This window comes from Heterocephalus glaber, unplaced genomic scaffold (assembly GCF_053883595.1).
Source record: "Heterocephalus glaber isolate CG9 unplaced genomic scaffold, H.glaber_assembly_v1.0 deba00000676, whole genome shotgun sequence".
NCBI lineage: Eukaryota > Metazoa > Chordata > Mammalia > Rodentia > Bathyergidae > Heterocephalus > Heterocephalus glaber.
In genome coordinates, this window is record NW_028258156.1 from 26,452,095 (window position 1) to 26,477,922 (window position 25,828).

Here is a 25,828-nt window from a genome sequence, read left to right on the forward strand (position 1 = left end):
CGGGGATTTAGCTCAGTGGTTTCACTGCCTGCTGCACAAGCTCAAGGACCCAAGTTCAATCCCCAGTACCAAAAAATAAAAAAATTAAATTAAAATAGTGCTACCTTGAAGCTAACTGGTCAGTCAGAAATGATGAATGTCTTTTTTTTTGTTTTTCTTATTGTTTTTTTGAGACAGGATCTCACTGTACAGTTCAGGCTGGCCTTGAACTCACTATGTAGCCCAGGCTGGCCTCAAACTCACGGCGATTCTCCTGCCTCAGCCTTCCAAGTGCCGGGATTACAGGTGTGTGCCACCACATCCAGCAGAAATGACTTCTAATCCTCTTTGTGTACTCCAAACTTAGGATACCCAAAGGACAGTAACAAATGTCTCTGATGAAGTGTCCAGTGAGGAAGGTCCTGAAGCAGGATATTCACCCCGGCGACACATGGACAGGACTTCTGAAAGCACCCTTCGGAATAGAAAATCACCCCATTACAAGAAGCAGTATCCTAATGAGGTATATAATCTGACCGTTTTACACATTACTAACGTATAACTTCTTTCAGCAGTTGAATGTTTTTGAAACATTTCCCATCATCATCAGTATTAGTTATATTGATTCCCAGAGCGGCAGACAGGTTTCTGTGTTGCACACGTATGATAGCCGTGCATGTGCAGTTGTTTCGTGCACCATCGCTGAGGCATCATACACTCACATTGCCGTCTGCATTTACACAAGGCTCTTCCTCAGAGTCTGCAAGTGCGTGTGCTGGCCCACAGCCGGAGAGACTTTAGAAGTCCGTGCGAGTTGTTTTCTGGATGACTTTCTTCATGCTGCTGTCATTATTTATTAAGTTCTCCATGCTATGTAGCTTTCAGTTTTTTTCCTTGATTCTATTTTTCTTTGTTGATTTTTGTTTTCCCATTTTATTGCCTCTTGAGCTTTAAGCTAGTTAAATAGAAAAAAGAATTTCATCCCAGTTTATTTTCAATTTCTTTTCTAAGGACAGAAAATTTTCTTACCTGGCTTCAAAGCAAATTACTCCTTATGTCACTTATTTGGTCAATACTGTCCTCGCTTTTTAAAGTCTATTACTGTTTTTTTCTTGATGATTTTGGGTTAAATTTATGAAAAGTCAAATGTTACTCTGTGCTAGAATGTGAGTCCCTTCAGGTGCTGAGATGAGCAGAGTCTCCTGTTTGCACGTTCTCTGCAGTTGTCTTGGATTACTCTGCTGATAGTGGCTGGCTCTGTTCTCACAGTGGCTGCTCTGACAGACACTAACACAACGTGTGTGCTCCTGGCCTCTTCACCGCATCATTTTGATGCGCTGACACTAAACCAAGTAACCAGGCGTGACCTTCACAGTCTTACCCTACCAGCAATTACAAGGTCCTTGGTGCTTGAAGGGAGCGGATGGCTGTTTAATCCCTCTCCTGGAGAATATATTATTTGGCTTTGGGCACATTTCTCACCCCAGGATCTTTGTCCTTCCTGATTAGCAGCTATAGTTTGAACTATTGAGATTCACACTGGGGAAGCTACTGGGGACTGAATGTAGGGCCTTTGCTCTGAGCTATGTCCCAGCCCATTTTTTTTTTTAAATAGGGGCTTTAAAAAGTCCCTGAGTTGCCCAGTCTAGCCTTAAACTTGGGATCGTTCTACCTCCAAGTTCTAGGATTATAGCATATGCCACTATGTCTGGCTGAACTATCGAGATTCTTAAAAGGCAGAACATTGTTCTACTAATCTTGACTTTTAAATAAATATGTTGATTAACTTTTTTCTAGATTTCAATGTAGTAAGGCTCATAATTAGTTAATACATATTGGTTGATTATGTAGAAAACGTAGACTAAAAGATATTTTAAAAGCTGCATTCAGTTCCAAAAATCTTTTACCTTCTCAAGTCAAACCAACTTTATGCATAATTTTTTTTTTTTTTTGGTACCTGTGTTCGAACTCGGGTCCTTGCTCTTGCAAGGCAGGCGGCAGAACCACTGAGCTAAATCCCTGGCCCTAAATGATATTTTTAAAAGAGCAAAATAAACCCTTTTTTGAAAAATTTAAATGGAGACAGATTTGTAGTGTTGCTTTGCGTTTTTATTTGTACTACAAATTATTGTACTCTCTTCAAATTGCTGGTGATATTTTTTCTGCGAGAGTGAGGCACCCGTGTACCACCACCACCACCACAATAAGTAACTCTAATACCTAGCTTGTGCTGTTAGCTCTTTTCAAGAAAGTCCCACCAAAAAGCTGTACTTCTTGAAGAAATGATTGTTTCCTAGTTCCTGCAGATCACAGGAAGCCTCTGGGATGATAGAGAGCAAGGAAACTATCAGAGACCACTAGGGTTTCCTCACATGGTCTCAGGGGCCACAGATGAAAGAGTTTGAATACAATTTCTATTTATAAAAGTGTTCCGATGAAAAAGGAACCCTAAAAACGTCTGGGGAAGCCCTTTGCGCAAGGTGGGGCTGGAGTTGAAGAGGCTCCCTAAAGATGATGGGCCAAGAATCCAGCTGCTTGTTGGAAGCCCGCAGAGGCTATTCCCAGGGCCCTACAGGGCGTTGGGTTTCAGGTGAAGCCTCCAGTCTCCTGGGTTGGGGTGGGAGATAGCCACTGGGCTGCCAAGTGCTGGACACCAAGAGTGCTCAAGGTGAGCTGGGGATCTTGTCATTTCATGTGTAGACTTTCATTACCCTGTGCTTTGCATTTTCTAAAAAGCACTCTATCTGATTGGCTTCTTTCAGTCCTCCTGTTGAGCAGGTGCTGGTGGAATTACTTGCTTGTTTGGGATGCACAGGATGTCCTGGAGAAAAGGCAGCTTCTTGCATATGTGTGTCCTGTCTGCTACTCCATCCTGCTTTGTTTAACTCTACTAGTATTTTTCACATTTTACTCCTTATTGTAGATTAGCCTTTCATTTAATGAAGGTAGTATTTGATGGGAAGCATAATGAAGACATCGTAGATTTTGAGTCAGATCATTTAAATGACTAGGGGAGAATAGTTTAATTTCTGCATTTTTACAGTGGAGAGATAAGACTGGCCTTAACAGATTGTTAGGAGCCAGTAAAATTATACATAAATTGCCAGAAACAAGGCATTTCTGTTATAAATTCTTACTTCCTTCAAATAATGTATCTCCTCTAAATTTGATTGTATGTACGTATATATTATGGCTAGAGTGGGAAAGAACTAGCCATGTCCAGGGTTAGAGTACCCTGGTACCAGCAGAGGAAAAGGTTGGGGTCAAAACCTAGCACTGAAGACCAGGAGGCTTGGTGAAGGAATTTGAACTTTATCCAGGAGAGAGTAGGGGGAAATCATGGCAGAAAGATTTTGTTTAGAGGCATTAGTAAGATTAATCTGGAAAGAAGAATAAGGATCAGTTAGGAGCTTTTAACAGTTAAGATGTGAATAATAAAGTCTGAATTCCGGTGATCATGGGAAAGACAAAAGGATAAATATAAAACATTTCAGTAGGAGGATTGACAAAACTTAGTGGCAGAGAACAGCTAAAATCAAATCCAAAAGTTTGAGCATAGTTGGTTGTAAGGATGGCTATTACCACTCTTCAGTAAACATGTTAAAAATTTAAATCGAGATTTGACTCAAGTTCCTATTTTGTACATTAAAAACTAGGATCAAATAAATTGTTTAGGAATGACTTGTGGCTTTTAGCTTTTCATTTTATACCACAAAGTATCTTAAGAACACGAGTTGCCAATTACCCTCTTGGTTTAGGTTATCAATTTTAAATTTCAGTTTGGGAAATAAAGGCAGTAGATTAATGACATCTACTGTTGCTAAAAAACATTAGAATAAGAAAATATCTTTAAGAATATTGAAGAAGGTTACTATTCACTGTGCAGACCACATAAACTTAGACTAGTCTCTGCCTTCTGGTGTTCTGAACTTCATGCAGAATTTAAGAGAAAACAGGCAGTGTTTGCAACCAGAATACCTTAGCTGAAGTATGAAATCAGATAAATTTTGATGTGAGAGCATTTTGTTACTCCTTAAAATTTAATATATATGTTTAATGTTTTGTTATCTCTTTCACTGTCTCTTGACAGTGTTTGTTTTGGGAAAAGTAGCAATATATGGTTCTGTTAGAATCCTTTTAGTTGGAAAGGATACATAAATTGTATTAATGTCAAAGAATATCTTGATTTCAGGATGCCCCTAAATCGGGTACTAGTTGCAGCTCTCGCTGTTCAAGTTCCAGACAGGATTCTGAGACCACAAGGCCAGAATCTGAAACAGAAGATGTATTATGGGAAGACTTGTTACATTGTGCAGAATGCCGTTCGTCTTGTACCAGTGAGACAGATGTGGAAAATCCTCAGATTAACCCATGTGTGAAAAAAGAATATAGAGACGACCCTTTTCATCAGGTTGGTTTACAGTGTTGGATTCTGTGGGGCAATCACATCAGTTGAGCTCCTTTGAATGTATGTACAAATTTTATAGAGGTGAAGAAAAACTTGCATTCAATTAAGATGATATTACAGTTTTCTTTTTATGTGAGCTGTGGTCAGGCTTCATTAGAATGTGAAATCGCAGTATTTGTGTTGCGGATGTGATGTGTCTTGTTTGGCCTGCAGATCTCGTGAGTTCTGCGAGTTGAATTGTGCTGCGGGCACACTGGTCCTTTTCTCACTCAGCGCCCTTCATTCTCAGTGGACCTCGAGGTCATAACTGCCTGTGCGGTTATGGCTCAGAGCCACACTCAGGAATGTCGGGCTGATGCTAGAGGACACCAGTCACGCTATTCAGTAGAGATACGGGTCACATACGTAGTTTTCAATTTTCTGTCAGCCTCATCACGATACTTCAAAAGCTGAAAATAATTTGAGTGTTTTATTTAACCAGTTATATTCAAACTATTGGCCCTGTATCATGTAACTAATATGAAAAATGTTAACGAAATATTTTCCTTTTTTTACACTATGTCTTCACAATTCAATGTGAACCCTTAAAGAACATCTCAGTTTTTTTCAGTTAATTAGTTTGTTTTTTTCTGCTTTTTTTTTTTTTTTTGGTACTGGGGATTGAACTTGGGACCTTGCGCTTGTGAGGCAGGCAGCTGAACCACTGAGCTAAATCCCCAGCCCATTGATTTGTTTTTTTGAGACCTGGACTCCCTGTATAGTTCAGGCTGACCTTGAACTCCCAACGTAGCCCAGGCTAGTCTGGAACTCCTCTTGATTTAGCCTCCCGAGTGCTGGGATCACAGGTGTGCGCCACCATGCCCAGCTAAAGAGCACCTCAGTAGCCACATGTGAGTTGAGGTACTGTATTGAACAGCACCATTCTGTGGGATGTCGTCATCTGAACGCCCCAGCAGTACCCTAAGTTGTATCCTGTTCCCATCTGTGCGTGTCCATCCGCTTCTCTCTGCACTCAGAAGCATGTGCTGAGTGGCATGCCTGCCCTTGCTGACCATTTACAGTCCTCATTCTCCCTCACCTCCTTTCTCTCATCCAACTCATCAGATCCTGTCCATAGAACAAGAAGCAAGGTCTTAGCTAGAGATAGAAGGCAGTTCTTAATTTGACGAAGAGGAGGTATCAGAGAGCCTCCCGCTGTCACCACCACAGAATCCTGCAGATGAGGCAGTGCAGACAGACATTTACTCCCCCAGCTCTCCTTTGTAGACTGTTGTCATCTCCTGTCTGCTCATGCGGTAGAGAGCAAGCTCTGGTCTCTTCCTCCCTCTTCCTCCCCTCCTAAGGGCGTTACTCCCTTTTATCAGGGCTCCATCTCTAACCTGATCACCTCCAGAGGCTCTGCCTCTAAATGCCATCATTAAGGGCAGGAGCCAGATAGGAGACCCATTATCACCACTTTGCCTTTCAAAGTTCTGATAGCTCCTCTGATTTGTTTATCTGATTGCTTTTGGTTGGATTTATACTTCAAGTCCCCATTAAAAAGGAAGATATCAAGAATAAAGGGCACAGTTTTACAGCACAACAGGGGGACTTTCCTTACTAGCATGAAAATTTAACGTGAGTTTGGAGAAAATGAGTAGTTGGATGGAGAAAGGAGTTGGAGTGTTTTGGTCCCCAGTGCCCAAGGTACAAGCTACCGAGGAGGACACTTACGTCCATTCATGAAAACCAGCGGGAAAGACCTACAGGTACAGAGGAGGAAGGTGATTGGTGGGATGAGGGCTTCCTGGGATGCCAGAGGGGAACATAGTATAGGAAGCTTAGCCATGGACAAGAAGTGGAACATACCTGCTGGAGAGGAAGAAAGCAAGACAACCACAGCACTGTAGTCTGATGAGCTCCCCTCTGTGAGGGGCAGAGGCGGAGGACTGGACAGAGAAGGGAGATGCTGTAACGGGCTGGTGGGTGGCCCTGAAGGCGTGCGCTAAAGGGTGGGGAGGGGAGGAGTGGGTGTGTGCATCCTCCAGCCAGTAGCCAGTGAACACATTAAAAGGCTCGGGTGACCACATTGTTGAGGGCCTCACTGGAATCTGAAAGCCTGAATTTGTAGTTGTCCACCACAGTTCGAAATATTTTCCAGGGTGTAAGTGTAATAACCACAATAGAAATGAATGTGGAATAAGCATTTGCTGTACATCAGACCTGTGCAAAATAGTGGATATGCATTATCCTATGCAGCCCTCGTGCCCTGTGGGCTTTTCATTTCACCGATGAGGAGGTTTTTCAGATTTCACAGATGAGGAGGTTGGTGCTCAGAGTTTACTTGTGTGACTGACTGCTGTCTTACAAAAGGCCAGGAGGGAAGGTGCTGCATCAGACTGAAGCGCGAAACCTGCTGGAGGACACACGCATCTGAGCGAGGTGTTTTAGAACCAAAGCTGGGGAGGCCTAGGGAATGGGAGGCCGTGGTCTCCGACTCCCAGCAGTAGAGCAGCTCTGTGTGGTGACAAGGCCTGGGGCACTGTGGGAATAGCTGGCGGTCCCTGGATTTGAAGAAACTGGACAGTAATGAGTGATGGTGAGAAGACAGGGCATGGGATGAGACATCTGCATATCTAACCAAGTCACTGCGCTTATGCCCTGGAATGGAGAGGAGTGAACACCTGTGAGCTCTTTCCCTGGGGATACGATAAGCTGTGTCACCCCATTGTGTCACCCATTGTCTAGTACATAGTATGTGTATGATAAATGTTTAGCTGAGTGAATACGTGAAACAAAATTTTTAAAAACATTCATGTCAGGTCTTTTTTTCAGAGGGAGGTTTGAGACAGTGTTTCACTATGTAGTTCAGGCTGGCCTCGAACTCATGGAGATCCTCTTGCTTCACCTCAGTGCTGGGATTACAGGAGCATGCTACTGTGCTCAACTAGGCTTTCTTCAATGATTAAGCAGTTGTTTCATGATGTCTATAAAGAATAAACTGATCCTGTCTATTGTACCATGCTGTTTCTGTTTGTAAGATAGTTTTAAAAATATTTTACTCTGCATTTCTAATTGTGTATACTAAACTTATGTTGGTTTTGCTTTTGGATTAAAGTTCCAATTTTTATAAACATTTCCTGTTCTCGAGCTTCTAAAAAGTAAGATCATGTTTTCAGTTTTACTAGTAGTCAAATACATTAGCTCCCTTTAATGAAAAGTTACACAGTTCTTTTCTTGTTTGGCCAAGGTCTGTGTTAGGCTTGCAGGGCCTTTCCTGCCTGCCATAAACGTGGGAAATCTGTCCTGATGGCTAAACACTGGCCCTTTGAATTAGTGTATTCTAGTCACAACATCCCCAAATTTGCAGTTTTGTTTTGTTGCTTATTTTCTTTGTAAATAGGAACAAACATTTCTGCAAGAGAGAATTTTCTTCTAGAGTCATGGCTTAGGTACATGCCATGTGACATTTATTTTTTATTAGGTAAGGCTAGATTTTAATAAGTACATTTTTGTAGTTGAAACACTAGTAAAGCAGTTGTCATGGTGAATTTATTAGAAATAAAACATGGTTTCCATTTAAGGGTTAAACTTTTTAGGCAGTTTTGAATGAAAGGGCAAAGCAGTTGAGATAAAGATGAACAATCATTAAAAGAGTTCCAGATTTTAGTTTGAAAACATTATTAAGACTCCATATGATAAAATTGTAAGATGTAATTATTTGTTCTGAAGTTTTCCCTGACTCTTTAAAAAAGGTGGGCGGGGCGGGGGTGGTTTCCTGTGATGCTGCTCCCCACACTGCAGGCTGTCCAGGTCCCAAGTCTGCATGCAGCACACGTGTGCCACGCACACAACCAGATACAGGCTTCTTTCCACGAGCTCTAAATTTACCTGTTTCTAAGTGCCATCTTCTCTTTTGCTTATTGGCTTTCTACAATAAATAGTATTAAATGCTGTTAGAATGACTGGGAGTGTAGCTGGGTACAGAGCTAAGTATTTAGGAAGGACGGGGAGGAGATTGTTGGTTTCCACCCTGTGTCACCAGGCCAACCTTGTGGGTGAGCTTTGCTGCTCTGTATCTGGAGACCTCCAGTTCTTGTTACGGACTGAGACGGCCGTTAAAGTCTGTGCCTCCCACGGTCCACTCTTTCCACTCAGTTTCCTGTTCTTGATTTTAGCTTTGTAGTTCCATTATTTTGCTCCTATTATTAAATTTTCAGAGTAGTTTGACACATGCTGTATTTTGATGCAAATTATTTCTGTCCCAAATTGGAATATTTTGTTTGGGGAAAAGTTAGGAAATGTCATTTGAAGGAATTGATAATTAATAACTAGTATCTGATAGCTCTAATGGCCCTCAAATTTTTTTTTGGTACCGGGGATTGAACTCAGGTCCTTGCACTTGCAAGGCAGGCGGTGGATGGCCCTCAAATATTAAAATATATACCTTGAAAGTAAATGTGTATTAAAGTCAAAAAGATAATTTCCCACCTGTTTTCTTTCATTTTAATATTGGACAACTTCAATTAAATTGAGTCAGTATGACTTTATTTCCCCAGAGGAAAAATTATATTCCTTAAATTTTTTTTTCATTTAGAAGTTTACAATATTTATTTTACATTTTTCTAGTTAAATATATTAAGTATATTAATATGTAATATATAATTAACCTAATATATAATTAATAATTAATATATAAATATATATTAATTTACAGAAACATTTACCATATTTTAATCACATTTTGTCCTCCAAAAGTAACAGTAAATTCTTCAATTCATTGTTAGAAGTTATTTTAGGGCAGGGGATTTAGCTCAGTGCTGCCCTGCCTGGCTCGCAAGTGCAAGGTCCCGAGTTCAATCCCCAATACCAAAAAAAAAAAGTTATTTTAATAAGAAGTTATAAAATTTTAGTATTTGAAGTCAAAGATCCATTGACTAGGGGGAATGTAGCTCAATGGCACCGCGGCTGCCTGGCAAGTGCAAGGTCCTGAGTTCCATCCCCGGTACTGAAAGGAAAAAAAAAAAAGATCCATTGACTATTTTCCTGTGAATAACAAACCTGTTCTTTTTATAAAATGTGGGAGAGAAGTATAGTAGCCCTTAAGAAATTATAAATCAGAAATACTGTAATATAAATTCATTCTATTCTGGGTATAATCTTTGAGTGTGACTTTTCCTCTCAAGTTCTGATTATGTAAAGGTTACTATTTCATTAATTCTATTGCTACCTTTAACTCAATTCTTTATTGTATTTTCACGTTTTATTCTCTTACTGATAGATCTAAAACAAAACGAAAACAAATTTAAGCATCTGATCCTTCATACTAAAGTTTTCAGTTTTCCTCTTTGCTCTTGTATTCCTTGAAGCATTGAGAGATACTTTATCCCTGCTTCACGGAATACCTTTGGATCTCGGTGCTTCAGCTTACAGTGTTTGCACTATCTGGGAAAAAAGCTAAATTGACACTTTGGAGAAATTCTACACTAAAAGATCGTAAAAATAACTGAATCAGATGTTTAAGGTAAGTATGAGGAAGTATTTCTTTCAGGATAAGGTTGTATCACTACGTAGGCTTTCAGAGAACTTCAAATCTCATGTGTAATACTCTACATGTTGAATGATCCTAAGCTGGGCAGTGACCAGTGTGGGCAGTTTGACCTCCATTTGTCTTTCCGCATTAGTATTTTGAAGCCATCTAGACTGACAACTGAGGACTTTTACAGACACATTTTAGTATATTTTTGAATGCTATGTTGCCTATTATCTATTGCATAGAAGTTCTGTGTTTTTTTACTCTGTCTCCTATGCCATTTGTTTAATGTATATGCTGATTTTAAGGCAGTGGTTGAAATGGTGTACAGGTGTATGTGCTCCCTTAATATGGTAGATATATATACCACTCTTTATTTGTAGTGCAGTTAAAATTAAATGTATAGCCATACGTATAAATCTATATGCACACTTTATTTATGAAATGTGATCAATAGATTTCACCAGTTTCTGTGTATTTTTCATAGAGTCACTTGCCCTGGCTCCACAGTGCTCACCCGGGATTAGAAAAGATAAGCGCTATTGTGTGGGAAGGCAACGACTGTAAAAAGGCGGACATGTCTGTGCTCGAGATCAGTGGAATGATCATGAACAGAGTGAGTCTTAGATTTTATTTTTTCAGTTTAAATGTAAAATCAGAGGCTGCCAGCACGGAGAACAGTTCCCACAGTCCCCGTCAGCATGCTGGTCGCCTCACTTCTACACTCTGAAATCCCGTGTGTGTCTGGCTCTGTCTGCGATTCCAGCAGTGACTGTTTGCCTTCACTCCTCTGACTGAGAGTAATTAATACACTTACATTTTTCCTCTTTTATTCTCTTTCTTGCTTTCAGTGGATAAATTGAGAAGCTGCTAGATATTTATATTTACTACAGGTGTTGACAAAGACCTGTTTTTCTGTATCATCCTTAATGCTTCATTTATTAGTACCCAAAATTTAAAATAAAAACCAAAAAATAAAGTTTGCCTTTGTACTGGATTGCTTAAATATATGAAAGTAATTCAGAGGGTGTTAAAAATCTTGAGTACTGTGAGGAAATATCATATAAATACTATGGATTTTCATTTCAATTTCTATTAAACTATTTCCTGTCTCAGATAATTGCTACTTTAACAAATTTCCTGATTTCTCTGCACAACTCGGCATAGTCTAACTTGCAGTTCTAACTCTCCCTGGTGCGCTATTATACTAGAACTCTTGTATTTACTTTTTATAAAACAGGAATTAAAATAAGTGGATTTAAAAATTAATATATGCCCTTTACAGATCTCATTCTGACAGTAAAACTAGTAGATTGGAGCCTGGAAGCTTGGGTCTAGTGGTGCTCTAAAGCCTACGCTCTGTGAGCTGGAGGTAACTTAGACGGGAGGCCCCTCCCGCTTAGAGCACGTGAGAAACGTTAGCCACCAAGAGCCTCTTCCAGTCTGCCACTTTGGGGGCTTAAAATCCCCTTCTCCTAATTTTGCAGTGTTTGTGAGTATGTTTAACTTTTAAAACAATGAGATGCATAGGATTCTTTTTCAGTATCTGAGTAAGACTGAGATAATAAATTCTTTTGCAGCTACTTAAATTAAGATCCAGTAATGAATTATTGTAAAAACTAAAGAAATAAGTGATTTATAATTTGTGTGTACTAGGCTTTCAAATTTCATTATTTAGTATATTAAAATATATTCTGACAAAATGATTTCCTATTGCTGTAAACAAAGTAAGGCTCAGTAGGAATTAATTTTAATTTAATTTTGATAAAATAGTGTATAACCTTTTTTTCTTTCTTTCCTGACTCTCTCAAGGTGAACAGCCATATACCAGGAATAGGATACCAGATTTTTGGAAATGCAGTCTCTCTAATCCTGGGCTTAACACCATTTGTTTTCCGGCTTTCTCAAGCCACAGACTTGGAACAACTCACAGCACACTCTGCTTCAGACCTTTATGTGATTGCATTTGGTTCTAATGAAGACATTATGGTTCTCTCTATGGTTATAATAAGTTTTGTGGTTCGTGTGTCTCTCGTATGGATTTTCTTTTTTTTGCTCTGTGTAGCAGAAAGAACTTATAAACAGGTGGGTATAATACACACTTCTAAATAGAGTTATCCTTTTCATAATGTTCAAAGTATTCCTGAAATATTTTAGTATTTCACTAAATCAGTTTGACCTAATTATTTTATTTTGCCTTTATGGTACTTAACCAAATAAAATCATAACAATCCATTTTTTGTTGATTTTTGTTTTTCTGTGGTAATCTACTTGAAAATTAATCCCCATCTTAATCTTTTTTAGCGATTGCTTTTTGCAAAACTCTTTGGACATTTAACATCTGCAAGGAGGGCTCGAAAATCTGAGGTTCCTCATTTCCGGTTGAAGAAAGTACAGAATATAAAAATGTGGCTATCTCTCCGTTCCTATCTTAAGGTAGAATGGTAGTGATACAAGTATTCCTAAAATGCTGGCTCCCTCTGCTAGTTCCAGTTTCTTTGCCAATATATGTGTCTGCAGATGTACAGTCACCAGTTTGTCATGCAAAAGCTTGGTTAAAGATTTTGTTTCTGCCTAGAATGGGTATCACACACCAGCAGAGGGAGCCCACTACTTAGAGAAGAATCTCAAAGATCCTGTAACCAATGAGTCTCCTCCCTAACGTGACCTATTATTATTTTTAAATTTTAGCCTCAATTGCAAGCCATTCTTTTCATGCTCTTCTCTTCTTTAATCTTTTTAACAGTTTTCCTGTTTATGGAAGTAAGATATGGCAATGCTAGTGGAAAGACGGAAACATCTAAATTAATTTCATCAACTCTTTTGCTTTCTGGTTGTTGAATTAAATAGTAGTGAATCTTATAGAACAGTGAATCTTATTATATTTAATCATGCAAATAGAAGGATATTTTGTTCAAAATACTGTATGTTATTAAAATTGGCCCCAAGACCAAGTATCTCCTGACATGCTTAGATCTTCATTTTTTTTTTTTTTGAGTAGCAATGAGAGGTTTCTTTTTTTAAAGTTTGTACTATTATTCCTTATATTTTAAATTTTACTGTTCTGTTTAGTTAACTTGTTAAATCCGACTGTCTTAGTCTTCCTTGGGAAATGCTGCAAATTGGCATAGGTTACTTTTTCTCACCATGACATTTCTCTTCTGTGGGGATGAATTGATCTTTGTTGCTTAGGTTAGTGAGGATCCATTTGACATTTTCCCTCATTATCAACCCTAAGTTGGTTTTGAGTTCCTATACATTGGTGATTTTATTCAACAAACTTTTATTTAATGTGAACCACATGCCATTACTATTGGTTAGATCAGAGTCCTGCCTTTGGAGCCTCCATTTGGGTAAAGAAACATGTAATTACAAGACCTAGGAATTATCTTGATACTTACTTCCCTTTCTTGATTTCCAGCATCCATTTTATCACCAATTCCTATCCTTTCTGCTTACAGATTATATAAAATCTATTTACTTCTATTTCTTTTTTTCTCCAACCCTAACTGAAACTCCTAGTCACCTTCTGAGATGGGCTTCTGCAGCATTCACATTTCCTTTCTCCAATGTTTTCTTCAGACTGCCATGTAGATCTCTTAAAAATGTGGACGATATAAGTTGTAAACTTTGTAAGTTTTTTCACTGCTCTCAGAATAAAGGACAAAATCTTAATGTGATTTGTAATGTCTTCATGATCTAGGCCCTACTTTATCATAACAGCTGTCTCTCGGCTCATTTTGAAACACTTCCCTCTCTAATCTTCTAGACTGCTTCTGTTCTTTAAGTGCACTGTGATCCTTCCTGCTTTATGCTCTTGTACATGCTCTTCCTTCTGCCTAAAACATTGGTACATGCTATCCTGCCCCTGCCCCTTAGTTTGTGTAAGTATCACTTCCTTAAGCCAATCTTCCAGGCCCATATTCCTAACCTCCAATCTCAATTAAGTTTCCCCGACAAGTATCTCAAAGCATCCACTCTACTTTTCCTTCCTAACGCTCATCACATATACTGTATCTGTACCTGTGAAGGTAGAGATCTTGTCTGTCTGTTCTCTGTTCTCTCGCACCTAGCACACTTAGTTTAGAACAGATGCTCAAGAAATTGTTGTTGAATAAATGATTATATCGTTAGACAGAAAAGAAGTATGCGAATGTTATGCTAAGAATTGTTATACAGACTTTATTATGTTGCAGATTTCCAGGAAATATTACCATTTTAAAATTCATCGGATAAGTTAGGCATATTTTTGACGATGTAAGCTATGACCAACCTGCAGTGATGGATCAACACCTTAATTGAAAGCATGGACATTAGCTGCTAATTAATAAGTGTAGGTAAAAGTGTTTTCCCTTTTCTCCCCCTCTAGCGTCGAGGTCCACAGAGATCCGTTGATGTAATAGTCTCATCTGCCTTCTTGCTGACTATCTCAGTTGTATTTATCTGTTGTGCTCAGGTGAGTCAACTTGTTACATGTTGAAATCAAATCATTAGGTTATTAAGTTTCAGAAGGCTGTTTAATAATTAAACCTACTTGGACAAGCAAGTTTTGACTTTTTCCTGTTTATTTTTTTGAGTAGAATAAGGGAGCGCATCTTATTCATCTCTGTGTCATGAACATATGCTCCAGTGTCTGTTGAATGAACATATATAGTAATTAATTTCTGTATAGAATCCACCTGATTGTCTTTAAAACAAACATGAAACCATAGAGTTTTGAAATTGTTCCGCCAGTGTCTGGTTTATTCATGTTTAATACTAAATTTTAAAATTTCTTATCTCTGGATCTCTGACTTGACTGCCACATGGTCTGAAAAACAGTTCTCAGTTGTTCAGATTAGTCAGGAAGGGCAGAAGTACATCAGGCCACGCTGTTCCCTGTGAAGTACATTGCAGACTTCTACTTCCCATAGTACGAGAGATTACCTAGAGATTCTGCTTCAGAACACCAAACAGTGCCAGTGGGGAAAAGCCCAGCATATGCTGGATACATATTGGCTTTTAAACATATATACTGTGTGCACATCTGAGCTCACAAGACTGTGAGAGGCCACAAATGAAGATGAAACTGAAGAGCAGGCGATTAAGTACATGCAGTATCCCATGGAGCCCTGGGGGAAGTGGGTGCTGTGCACCATCAGTCTTGGCACCCTAGAGCCTTGGATTTCATGCCTGCATGAGGCGAGGGGCCGAGGCCTTGACCTGTGGACCTCCCTACACACATCTACCCTCAGGCCTACCCCCTCAGTGAAAACGCAGGGGGAGAACACCAGTGTGGCCAACACACAGGAAGACAGTGAAGAAGCTTTGACTTTGCCTGGGCTCTGGATGGTAAAGAGAGGGAAATGTCCCTGCTAAAAATGTGTAATGGTAGCCTGCCCTTTGTACAGATCAGGGGCTCAGGTGGGCATTATACATGTTATCTTGCCCTCACTGTGTCAGGAAGTCAATATAAAAAGTGGCCGTAGGCCCAAGGACACCAGGCAGAAACAAAATAAAGACCACTGGGGGACAAGACTTCCCCTGAACCTCATAAACACAGCCACTTCAGGTTGAAATGCCTGAAGAGAAACATGCAACATCGTAATTCAATGGATCAATAAATAGGTTTAGATCTCTTAGACTGATCAGATAGAAACTGTAAGTTTGTTTAAAATGATTAAAGACATAGATAATGCTGTGAACAAAGAACAGAGATTTGAAAAAGAACCAAACCACTTCAGAGAAGTGAAAAATATACTCATTGGCATTAAACACTGTGAACAGCTACTTGGGAGGCCAAGACAGGAGGATTTCAAGTTCAAGATCAGCCTGGGCAACAACATAGTAAGACCCTGTCTCAAAAACATAACAACAGAACAGTAACAATGAACAAATAATGTCTATGTAAGATATACAAGTGGTTTTATAGACACTACTACAAAAATGGCAATGTTTTTATAAGATCAAGATAAATAAAAATAGATGCAACATCAAAGTAAAAAAGTCAATATTGTTTCTATAATCCAGGGATTGGTAAACTGCTTCTACAGAGGGACAGATAATAAGTATTTTAGACTTTTTCTTGATACCTAACAGTCTCTGAAATACATTAGTTTTCTTTTCTTTCTTTCTCTTCTTCCTTTAAAAAAAAAGTGCCCAATTACTTTTAGCTTCAGGGCCAAAAAAAACAGGCCTAAAGCTAGATGTGGCTGGTGAGTCATCATTCTGACCTCTTCATGTACAAAAGCTGAATATAGGTCATTTTCAAGGAAAAAAAATACAAGGTTCTCATGAATAAATCTAACAAAAGATGTTTAGGACCTTCTAGAGAAATATGATTAAAACTTTATTAAAAAGTTATGAAAGAAGATATCCCATGTTCCCAAACTTTATAATATTTATCTGGAAGCACAAAGAGACAAGAATAATCCAGAGAGTTTTAAGAACTCAGAAATATAAAAGACTTAAAAGACTGTTTAAAGTTATAGGAAGACTGATTTTGGCACAGGTGCACAGTGACCAGTGGGACACAGTGGAGTCCAGCGATCCCCCTGTGATATGGGGGAAAGTGGCACTGTGAATCAGCACCAGGAGGCTTCACAGCGTGATGCTGCAGGGACATAAGATAGCATTGCACCACACCACACATAAAAATAAATTTCATGCGGATTAAAGACCTCAGTGTGAAAAGCAAATTTTTAACTTGAACATGTATAAAAATTAAAATTTTAGGAACCACAAAAGATACCATAAGCAACAAACTAGAATTAGATGATTTTAGTAAAATAGGACTTATGTAGAATATGTAAGTGATTTTAATAAGAAAATCAACACAATAGCAAGAAGAGACGGTAGACTATAAAAAAAGGCCACAGACGAGGAAACCCAATGACCAAACGTGAAACACACTTACCCTCCCTAAGTGGGAAGAAAAGTAAAACAACATTTTACACCCACCAGATTGGCAGATGTTCAGAAGCTGGATAATAATATGTGCAGACAAAAATGGAGGCAAATAATTGAAAACATTGCTGAGAATATAAATTGGTACAACTATTTTATTTAGAAATGAATTTGTAATATCTAATAAAGCTGAAGATAGGACGTCATAGTTTTACTCCTGGATATTAACTTATAAAGTCTCCTAGCTGTGCACATATACACGAGTGCTTATTGCTGCATTAATTTTAATGCATAAAACTTGCAGCAGCATAAATGTTAATCGGTAGAATAGGTTAGTAAGTTCTGATGTATCACATGGTTAGAGTGATGATGGACTTCATTCTACATGACATCTTTTAGCAGTTAGAATAAACACATTTAGAGCTAAATTTACAAGTGTGGGTAAATTTTGTAAACAAGGTTCAATAGAATAAAAAAGTTGCAGCAAGATGCAGAGGTGATGACATAGAATTTAATATACATAAGTAACATTTCAAGACTATATATGCATTAAAAAACCTGCATGGAAAAGGTAAACCCAAAGTTTGTTAGCTCTGGGCTGAGGCAGAGTGCATGGGCAGAGATCAAGGCCATGGAAGAGGTGAAAGGGGTTTTAATTGGACCTGTAACATTGTATTTTTTAAAAATGTATCTGAAACAAATATTGCAAAATATTAAATTGGCCTAAGACAATTCCTATTCACTCAGTGTGACCTAGGCAAATTAAAAGGTTGAACACCCATAAAAAAAATCATCATTTCTGTACATAATACTCTCTTGTCAAAAGAAAATGGGACAAAAGCAGATGAGATGGGAAACCTGAAGGCAGAAACACTGAAGGAAAGGGTTGTATCCTGTCGTTTTACAGTACAAACACCTAGGGCCTAGGGTGGTTCATTATTACATTATTCTGTATATTTCTTGTTACATTTCATAAGGAATATGGGATATTTTCACATATTTTCAGTATTACATTTATGAACAGTCTGTATGTAGAAAGCATGTTTTTTGTTTTCAAATGCACTTGTTTGAGTCACATTACTGCTTCATGTGGCCTTTTTTTCCTGCATTTTCAGCTGCTTCACGTGCATGAGATCTTCCTTGATTGCCACTACAACTGGGAACTGGTCATCTGGTGCATCTCCTTAACACTCTTCCTCTTAAGATTTGTTACCCTGGGATCAGAAACAAGTAAGAAGTATAGCAATACCTCAATATTACTTACTGAACAGGTGAGTTAATAATGTTGTACGTCAACCTCTAAATCTACATATTAAGTTAAAATATTTTTACTTCATGTTTTCAGGATCATATTTAATCGAGGTCATTTGTGCAGTAAAATTTGACAGGATACAAGCCTTTCTTCAGTGTTCCCGCCTTCAGGTTTCCCATCTCATCTGCTTTTATGTCACATTTTCTTTTGACAAGGGAGTATTATGTACAGAAATTATTTTTCATGGATGTTCAACCTTTTGATTTGGTTAGGTCACACTGAGTGAAGAGGAATTGTCTTAGGCCATTAATAATAGTTAATGTGTAGGTAACAAAACCTTTTAAAAATACTTGTATTTTGCTTTTAGAAGGACAGTTGGCCTGTTATGTGAGCCTCAGGTTAGTTATGCCCGCGTAGGGCAGGTTTGCATTTCAGTATAGCAGGGCCGCAGTAGGACAAGTGTGAATCCTTGTGCAGGAGAAAAGATGAAGCATGATAATTTGGCTGATTCATTTTATGTTACATGAATTAAATCTTTTCCCTACTGTTTGGTAAGAATTCTATAGAGAAACTTATTGCCAATGAACTTTAGATATTTTAGTAATAGTTTTTGATTTTAAAGAATCAATAGCTGACAAGTGAGCTGAATTAAAGGAAACGCGCAGAGTAGCCAACAAAGGCAGAGATCTCAGAGAAAACGTACGGGGCGGGGGGGGGGGGGGTGCTCAGCGAGCTGGACAAGGCCGGCCGCTTCTTGTTGCTCTCCCTGAGGCCGCTGGGTCACTCTTTTCTGCTCCTCTCGCAGCCTCTGCCAGCGGCCTCTCCCTGCCCGCAGCTCAGCTCACGCCGCGCGTGGCTTGGCTTGGCCTCGTCTGAGGTGCACCTTGATCTTGCTAACTTTGCAGCTGAAGTGCCTGTGCCGTGTGGCAGACGTGTGGCCCCACGGGGAGGATTGGCCAGCGTGGTGGGCGGGGTTGTGTGGGTTGCGGGAAGGGGAGTGTCAAGTGGATGAGGGCCGCTGCCCCGAGGGGCCGCTTCCGCTTCCGCAGCTCGGGCTCAGAGCAGTTGGAGAGACCGGAGCTGTGGACAGGCAGCACCCGAAAATTGTCTGCTACAGGGTAGTCTATCAAAATGTTCATTTTTTCAGGTTACTAAAGGTAACACAAAACAATTTAGTGTATTCTAATTATTATTTATTTTTTTAAGTAGATTTGGCTAGGGGAATCTTTTTAATGCTATCCAGTTTTCTTTTTTATATTGGTTTTTTATTACATTTGAAAAGTATTTAAGAGTACTGTTTTACTTATAAAATTAGCTTATTATAGGAGATTGGGAATGTATAGCAAAGGATAAAAAATATTAACATTACATATAATATCAGTCCTCAGATGATCGCTATTAATACTCTGACTGTCTTTTAAGTCCTTCTGTGTATTTGTGAGCTGGGGATGTAGCTCAGTGGTGGGCAGGAGCATGCACGAGTCTCGAGTCTCGGAGCTCCATCCCCAGCATGAAAGGAAGGAAGGAATGGAGGGAGGGAAGGGTATTGTTATTCTAAATATCTTTTACTTATTTAAAATAAAAGATCAACCTCTACTTGAAAATGGAGAAGAAACCTAACAAAAAGGAGGAACTGACACTAGTGAATAATGTTTTAAAACTGGCTACTAAACTACTAAAGGTAAGAATAAACAGTAGAATATATTATTCTGATATTATACCTTAGTCTCTGTAGGTCCTGTTAGTACTTGGTTTTCATGAGTATACCGTTTGTTTCATATTCATGAAATTTTAATTTGACATCTCATTACTCAATAATCCAAATAATGTCTTTGGGAATTGTATATTGAGACTTTTAGTAATGTTTAGAGTATTACAGCAGTGGCCTCTTTGGAAATGTATCCCTCCTAGACCATTAGGAAATACATTTTAAGATTTGATATTGGGAAATTTAGTGTTTCTCAAATCAGCCTGAATTAAAAAGTAATAATATATAGTTGTTATATACAGTATCCATAAATGTTTAATTTACAAATCATTTTTGGTAATCAAATATTTATATTTGATTTCATAATAACTCTCTGGGAAAATTTACAAGTTTTCAGAAAATTGATTGAAATTAGTTGTGTCTCAGTAGTGGTTAATTCAATGAGCTAAAAAATAATTGGAGTATAGACTGTACACCTCTGTTTTAGACATTGAAAGGGTTCAGAAGAAGTGAGTGGAGGGTAATAGAATAAACAATTACAAACTGCTTTCTTTTCAAATTGCTTTAAGTATTCTGGGGAGGATAAAGATACACAGGCAGACTCCACTTTTTGTTGTTCTGCTCTGTGAAAAAAGTATCTGAAATTGAGTCGATTGTTGTATGTTTGCTTGCTGCCTGTATATTGGCATCTTCAGAGGGTAGGCGCTGAGGTAGACAGGAGGGAGCACAAAGGTGTAATGGAATGAGCAGCTGAAAATATAAAAATAAATAAAATACAGAGTACAGCACATGACTGATCACCGATCCTGTTTGCCGCACATAGTCTCCTGGTCCACAGCCTGAGCCTCCATGTAGCGTGTGCTGGCTCCCTCGTCCTTAAGAGCCAAGCACATCCTGCCCGGGTGCAGGACTTGGACCTTTCCAGTGTCTTCTGATTCATCTCTTCTGTCACTGCCGCCCTGTGTGGCTCCTTTGCCTGTCACAGCCTTTGGTACACAGAACTTCTTACAGGCTTTCCTCCTTCTGGTGTCACTGCTCTTCCATCTTCTACATTGCCAGCCTTGTGATTTATGTCACACACACTTCTGATATCCTTCTACCCTGCTTAAATGCCCTTCGTGTCATCTGTCGGCACGGTCTGCCGAAGGAAGGTTTCTTAGTTACTTCCTCCCTGTCATGGCCTCTCAGATGCCCAGCAGCCTGTAGCACTTGAAGTGTGCCGTGCTCTGGTGCCAGGGCAACAACCTGCCCACACTCTAGTGTCAGGAGCACGTTCCTGTGGCCCCCACTTTACTCTTCTCTGTGGTGGGACTTTCCTATGTGAAACCTTGCATACTGCCTAACCTGTAAGGTCCTTCAGCTTTAAATTCAGTAAGGGACTGAATTTTAACTCTGCAGAGCCTATAGGACCTGACCTTAGTAGAACTTTAAACTTCTAAGTCAGTCTGTGTATTTGAAAATGAATTGAATCAGTGTGTACTAATATTGTCAAAAAAACCTGGCTAATTTCTAATTCTGCAAAAAGGTAATGTTCTCCTTCAGTTTGTATTCCAGCCCTTCTATTAAAAATCTAACTTTAAAGCTACTAGACCAAATACTTTGAGTCATTCATTTGAGATATAAAATGGAGCTACAAATTTAAACTTATTTCATAAGAAGTCACTTTCTCCTAAAAACATAAAAAATATTAAAATTTATTTAAGTTTATCCTTCCTAATTCATAATTGCCTGAGAACAGTGTCTTTTTAAATCCTCATTGTATGTTGACCTAGATTAATAATTGATAACTTTTACTGAACATGAGGCTAATGGTTGTTTTTGGGGTTTTTTGTTTGTTTGTTTGGTTTGGGGTTTGCGGGTTTTTTTTTTCTTTTTGTTTTTCTCTCCTGCTAGGAATTGGACAGCCCGTTTAGATTATATGGGCTTACAATGAATCCGCTGCTTTATAACATCACCCAGGTTGTTATCCTCTCAGCTGTTTCTGGTGTTATCAGTGACTTGCTTGGATTTAATTTGAAGGTAATAGCTTTGTTTGTTTGTTTTTAATCTTTTAGTACTCTATTGCATTTTTGTGACCCTTATTTTACCCTATCATTCTGTTGAAATCTCATAGGCACAGTAATGGAGTCAGTTTGATAAGATTGAATACAATTAGTCAAAATGGTTTTGGATTTAATTTCAAAGGGTGTTATAGATTCATGCCTTCAAATACTGATAGAACTCTGAATTTGGAACAGAATTCATCATACTGTATAGGAGTGTCATCTAGGATAAGTGGGAGTATTTATTTTTTCTCATAATTTTGATAAGAAAAGGAAGAATCCTATTTCTGTTGTTGGTAAGAACTGTATTATGTATGTAGCACTGCATATTTCCTCCAGTTTATGCACAGCTACCTGTGGTAAGATGTAGAATAATCACATTCAGTAAGTAGTAGTAATCTTTTTCAGCAAGTAGTAATCTTTTTCTTTTTAAGGAAAACTCACTCTAAACACAAATAAAAAGGTGAAGGGCCGGGGATTTAGCTCAGTGGTGCCCCTGCCTGCCTCACAAGCGCAAGGTCCTGAGTTCGATCCCTGGTACCAGAAAATAAAAAAGATTAATAAGGAGTTAAGATTTAAAAACCTACACTTGTTTGTGAATGAAATTCAGATAACGGTATATGGTATAATTTAAGTTGCCAATATGAAACTGGCTCTAATGGTCATTATTGCTATCATGTTTTCTCTAGCTGTGGAAGATTAAATCATAACGATTCAGAGAAAAGAAGATGCAGCCTCTTTTCCAGAATCTGAGTACTGACTAAGCTGCCCGAGAGCAGTCGCTGACTGAGCTTCAGGAGTCTCCGCTGGGGAATTGAAGTGTTTACATCAGATTGTCTTGTGCAATTCTTATATTTATTTTACTTGTTCACTGTTTTTTTACATTTATTTTAGTCTTTATATTTTATTCTTAAGCATTGATGGTTCTTAGTTGTTGAAAGGGTGATAAAGCTGATATCCAGATACTTGAGGTCCTGGGAATTGCTCATAATAAGAAGCCATTGCGAAGCAGCGTTTCTCTGTCAGTGCCGTGACCTTGCCTTACTTAGGAGAAATCCTTTCACTTTGGAATATTGCATTGGACTTGGCTAAATGCAGACACCGTTTTCTTGGGTAAATCAAGATCCCGTCAGGGTTCCCTCGACATTTCAGAGCAGTGCCAGGATCTGAAATGACTAAGCTGCAGCTGAAGCACCCTCAGTATTAATATATATGGTGTTACACAACAGGTCAGCAAGTGCTCTTTGACGATAAAACACTTAGTGGAGCAATAATTGTACATGGTTACCATACTGTAAGATATTTTGATAAAGTTAATTAGTAATAATTGTATTTATTTGAAACACTGGGCTGTTTGCACAGCTCCAACTGTGCATGCTCAAAATGTGCACTTTTAAAACTTGTTACTTTTACTGTGTATCTTTCTATGGGGTGTGTCACAGTGGACTGGGGCAGGACGTGGTGCCCTTCTCAGTGAGGTCTGGACTCAGCTCACCAGCGAAGTGCCTGTTGATGTTACTGAAGTACATTATGTTTACTCACGTAAAGTCATTTTCTCCCATGGTACACAATGGGGTGTGTGTTCAGACCACATTTAAATGAACAACTTAAGAATAAGCTTACGAACCAGTAAAGTGTTCCTCTGACTGCTAGTTACAAAATTATACCCAGATTTCCAGAAAAGATAGCTTCAGCTTGCAAATTCTGTCCTCTAAACTTAATCCGGTGCATCCCCTCCCTCGTATAAGGGCTATTTTAGATGCAGTTAGCTGCTCCCCTTTAACAGTTGGCCAAGTGTCCAGTGAGAACTTAACCATGTGGGCATGTTGGGTATATGGGGCAAATATGATAGTGTCTTACATTGGACCTTGGTTTAAGTTGTCACATTTGTACAATCAAGAGTGTTTTAGGAATTACATGAAACAAAATGATTTTGTGCTGTTTTTTTTTAACTGAGCATCTGGTTTCTAAAACAATTTATTTGAAACAATCTAGAATTTTCTTGGTGCAAAGTATATCATGTTGAATATGCTCGTGTTTTTACCATGTTTTATGGAATTTGAAATAGTTAATTGTAAATAATGTATTTGGTTGGTGCAGCTCTACCCCCCCCCCCCCAACAACCTTCAGAGCAGGAGTGCGTGGGGAAGAGCCACGCAGGTCCTGTCACCTTGCGCTCACCTCCCCTCCCGCCAGCCTCCAGTCAGCCTCCTTGGACAGCGCCTTTTCGTCCTGTCTTGTTCCGTTGGCCTCTCTCCTCTTGTGTTTAACAATGACCAAAGTGCATTCTGAGGTTTTCAAGGAACGCATTACTGGAGCTTTAAGAACATACTTAGTTTCTCATGTGAAAAATTAGGCTTTGTCTGATATGTTTTTTCTTCCACTATTGTCTAATGTGGAGGTGGTTTTTAGGAATTATATTTTATAAACTTTTTCAAAATAAGGTACATACCTATACAGAACTTAACATTTTGCACAGACTATATCAAATATATTTTGAGAAAAAAAAAGTACGGCATGAGTTCTGTTAGGAATGAAATATGAAACTATTGTATCTTACAAAAAGTTATTTCAGAATGGAAATATTTTTGAGAAAAATAGCCTAAGTATGCTAATTTAGGAAAATGCTTGTGTAGGTCACAGATCAGTTTAACTTAGACTTGGGAATTGAAAGTTAATAATATATTGAATTATGTCACTAATGTGAGCAGCAGTAGAGTACTAAAAGTTATTTTAAGCAATTTCTGAACGTTAACAGAACTGTTTCAAGGTAGGAAATTGACATTGCTGCCTTTAAGAATCACATGAATGTAAGAAATTGTATCATCTCACATTATATGGAGAGGGCAGTTCAAAGAATTGTGGCAGATGTTGTGTGTTAACTGTTGTTCTTTGCCACATGTGTTGTATTTGAAAGTTCGAACAGTAAGTTTTAAATAAAATATTCTACAACTGACTTTTAAAAATTACATTTCTGTGATAATTTTGTGTTTACAACAGCATAAACTTATAACTGTTAGATTTGGGAGTAGTGAAAATAATTTTTTTAAACCTTCCTAACACTTCAGATTTTATTATGAATCTTGGAACTTGAAAGAAAAATAATACATACAAGGAATGTTCTAAAACTGGTGAATGTTTAAATTTTTTAAAAAGTTTATTACAGTAAAAGATACATTGGCAAGAATAATGGGGAATGAGTGTTTGAAGTGAGGCGAAATATATTCAGTATGTATTCTGAGGGAAGCTCATGTCAGTGTGTCTTTTACTGTGATAAATTCTTTTTTTTTTTGGTACCAGGGATCGAACTCGGGACCTTGAGCTTGCAAGGCAGGCGCCAGAACCACTGAGCTAAAATCCCCGGCCCCACTGTGATAAGTTCTTAAAATGTAAACATTCACGATCTTTTTGATCACCCCAAGTACATAGGCTTTTCATCACCAAATGCTTTTACATTACTGGTGTTGCATTTGAATATAGGAAATTGGCCATGGCAGGAGATACTAAAATTCATTGTGGAAGGATAATGGTGTTTTTAGACAAACGATTTCGCCCCTGGGCAGGGCAGATGGTGCGACAGTGGGATGCCCATGCACCCTCGTGTCTCAGTCATGAGAGGGCCTGAGTTAACCAGGACTGCGAGTGTACTTTGAAACTTACTTAGGCTGAGGACCGCAGGTTCCTGCCTGGCCTTGGGGACTTGTCTCAAATGTTTAAAAGGGAATGGGGAGGTAGCCCAGTGCGGTGGCCCCCAGGTGGTGGTGACGACATGACCTTACCTCAAGCTCAGAATCGGCTGTTCTCCTGAGTTTCCCTTCAGACCTGGAAAATAGGGTACGCACTTTCATTTGCTGTTTTACCTCAGGTGCAAATTCCCAACCTTTCTTCTGCCATCCTCCCTAAAGGGTACCCCAAATGCAAACACCTCGCAGTACACCGGCTCCCCACAGTACTTCCTCCCTGGGATTGGCGGAGACTGTTGAGGATAGGAAGAGCCCAAGTGTCTCTACTACTTTCGCCACCACGCAGCACACACGTTACA

General features: G+C 38.8%; 1 protein-coding gene across 5 annotated transcripts in view; it reads left to right on the forward strand.

The window, feature by feature from the left end:
• Nucleotides 1-24,755, forward strand: part of Phtf2 (putative homeodomain transcription factor 2) — a 105,137-nt gene extending 80,382 nt beyond the window's left edge. For all 5 annotated transcript variants that reach the window (XM_004839739.4, XM_021253965.2, XM_021253968.2 and 2 more), the window contains 10 exons: nucleotides 347-502; nucleotides 4,172-4,390; nucleotides 10,387-10,515; nucleotides 11,712-11,984; nucleotides 12,204-12,335; nucleotides 14,269-14,355; nucleotides 17,900-18,055; nucleotides 19,622-19,717; nucleotides 21,638-21,763; nucleotides 22,476-24,755. In XM_004839739.4, the coding sequence (XP_004839796.1) occupies nucleotides 347-502; nucleotides 4,172-4,390; nucleotides 10,387-10,515; nucleotides 11,712-11,984; nucleotides 12,204-12,335; nucleotides 14,269-14,355; nucleotides 17,900-18,055; nucleotides 19,622-19,717; nucleotides 21,638-21,763; nucleotides 22,476-22,496 (1,395 nt within the window). In that variant the 3' untranslated portion in view covers nucleotides 22,497-24,755. The remainder of the gene's footprint in view (nucleotides 1-346; nucleotides 503-4,171; nucleotides 4,391-10,386; nucleotides 10,516-11,711; nucleotides 11,985-12,203; nucleotides 12,336-14,268; nucleotides 14,356-17,899; nucleotides 18,056-19,621; nucleotides 19,718-21,637; nucleotides 21,764-22,475) is intronic.
• The last annotated feature ends 1,073 nt before the right edge of the window (nucleotides 24,756-25,828 follow it).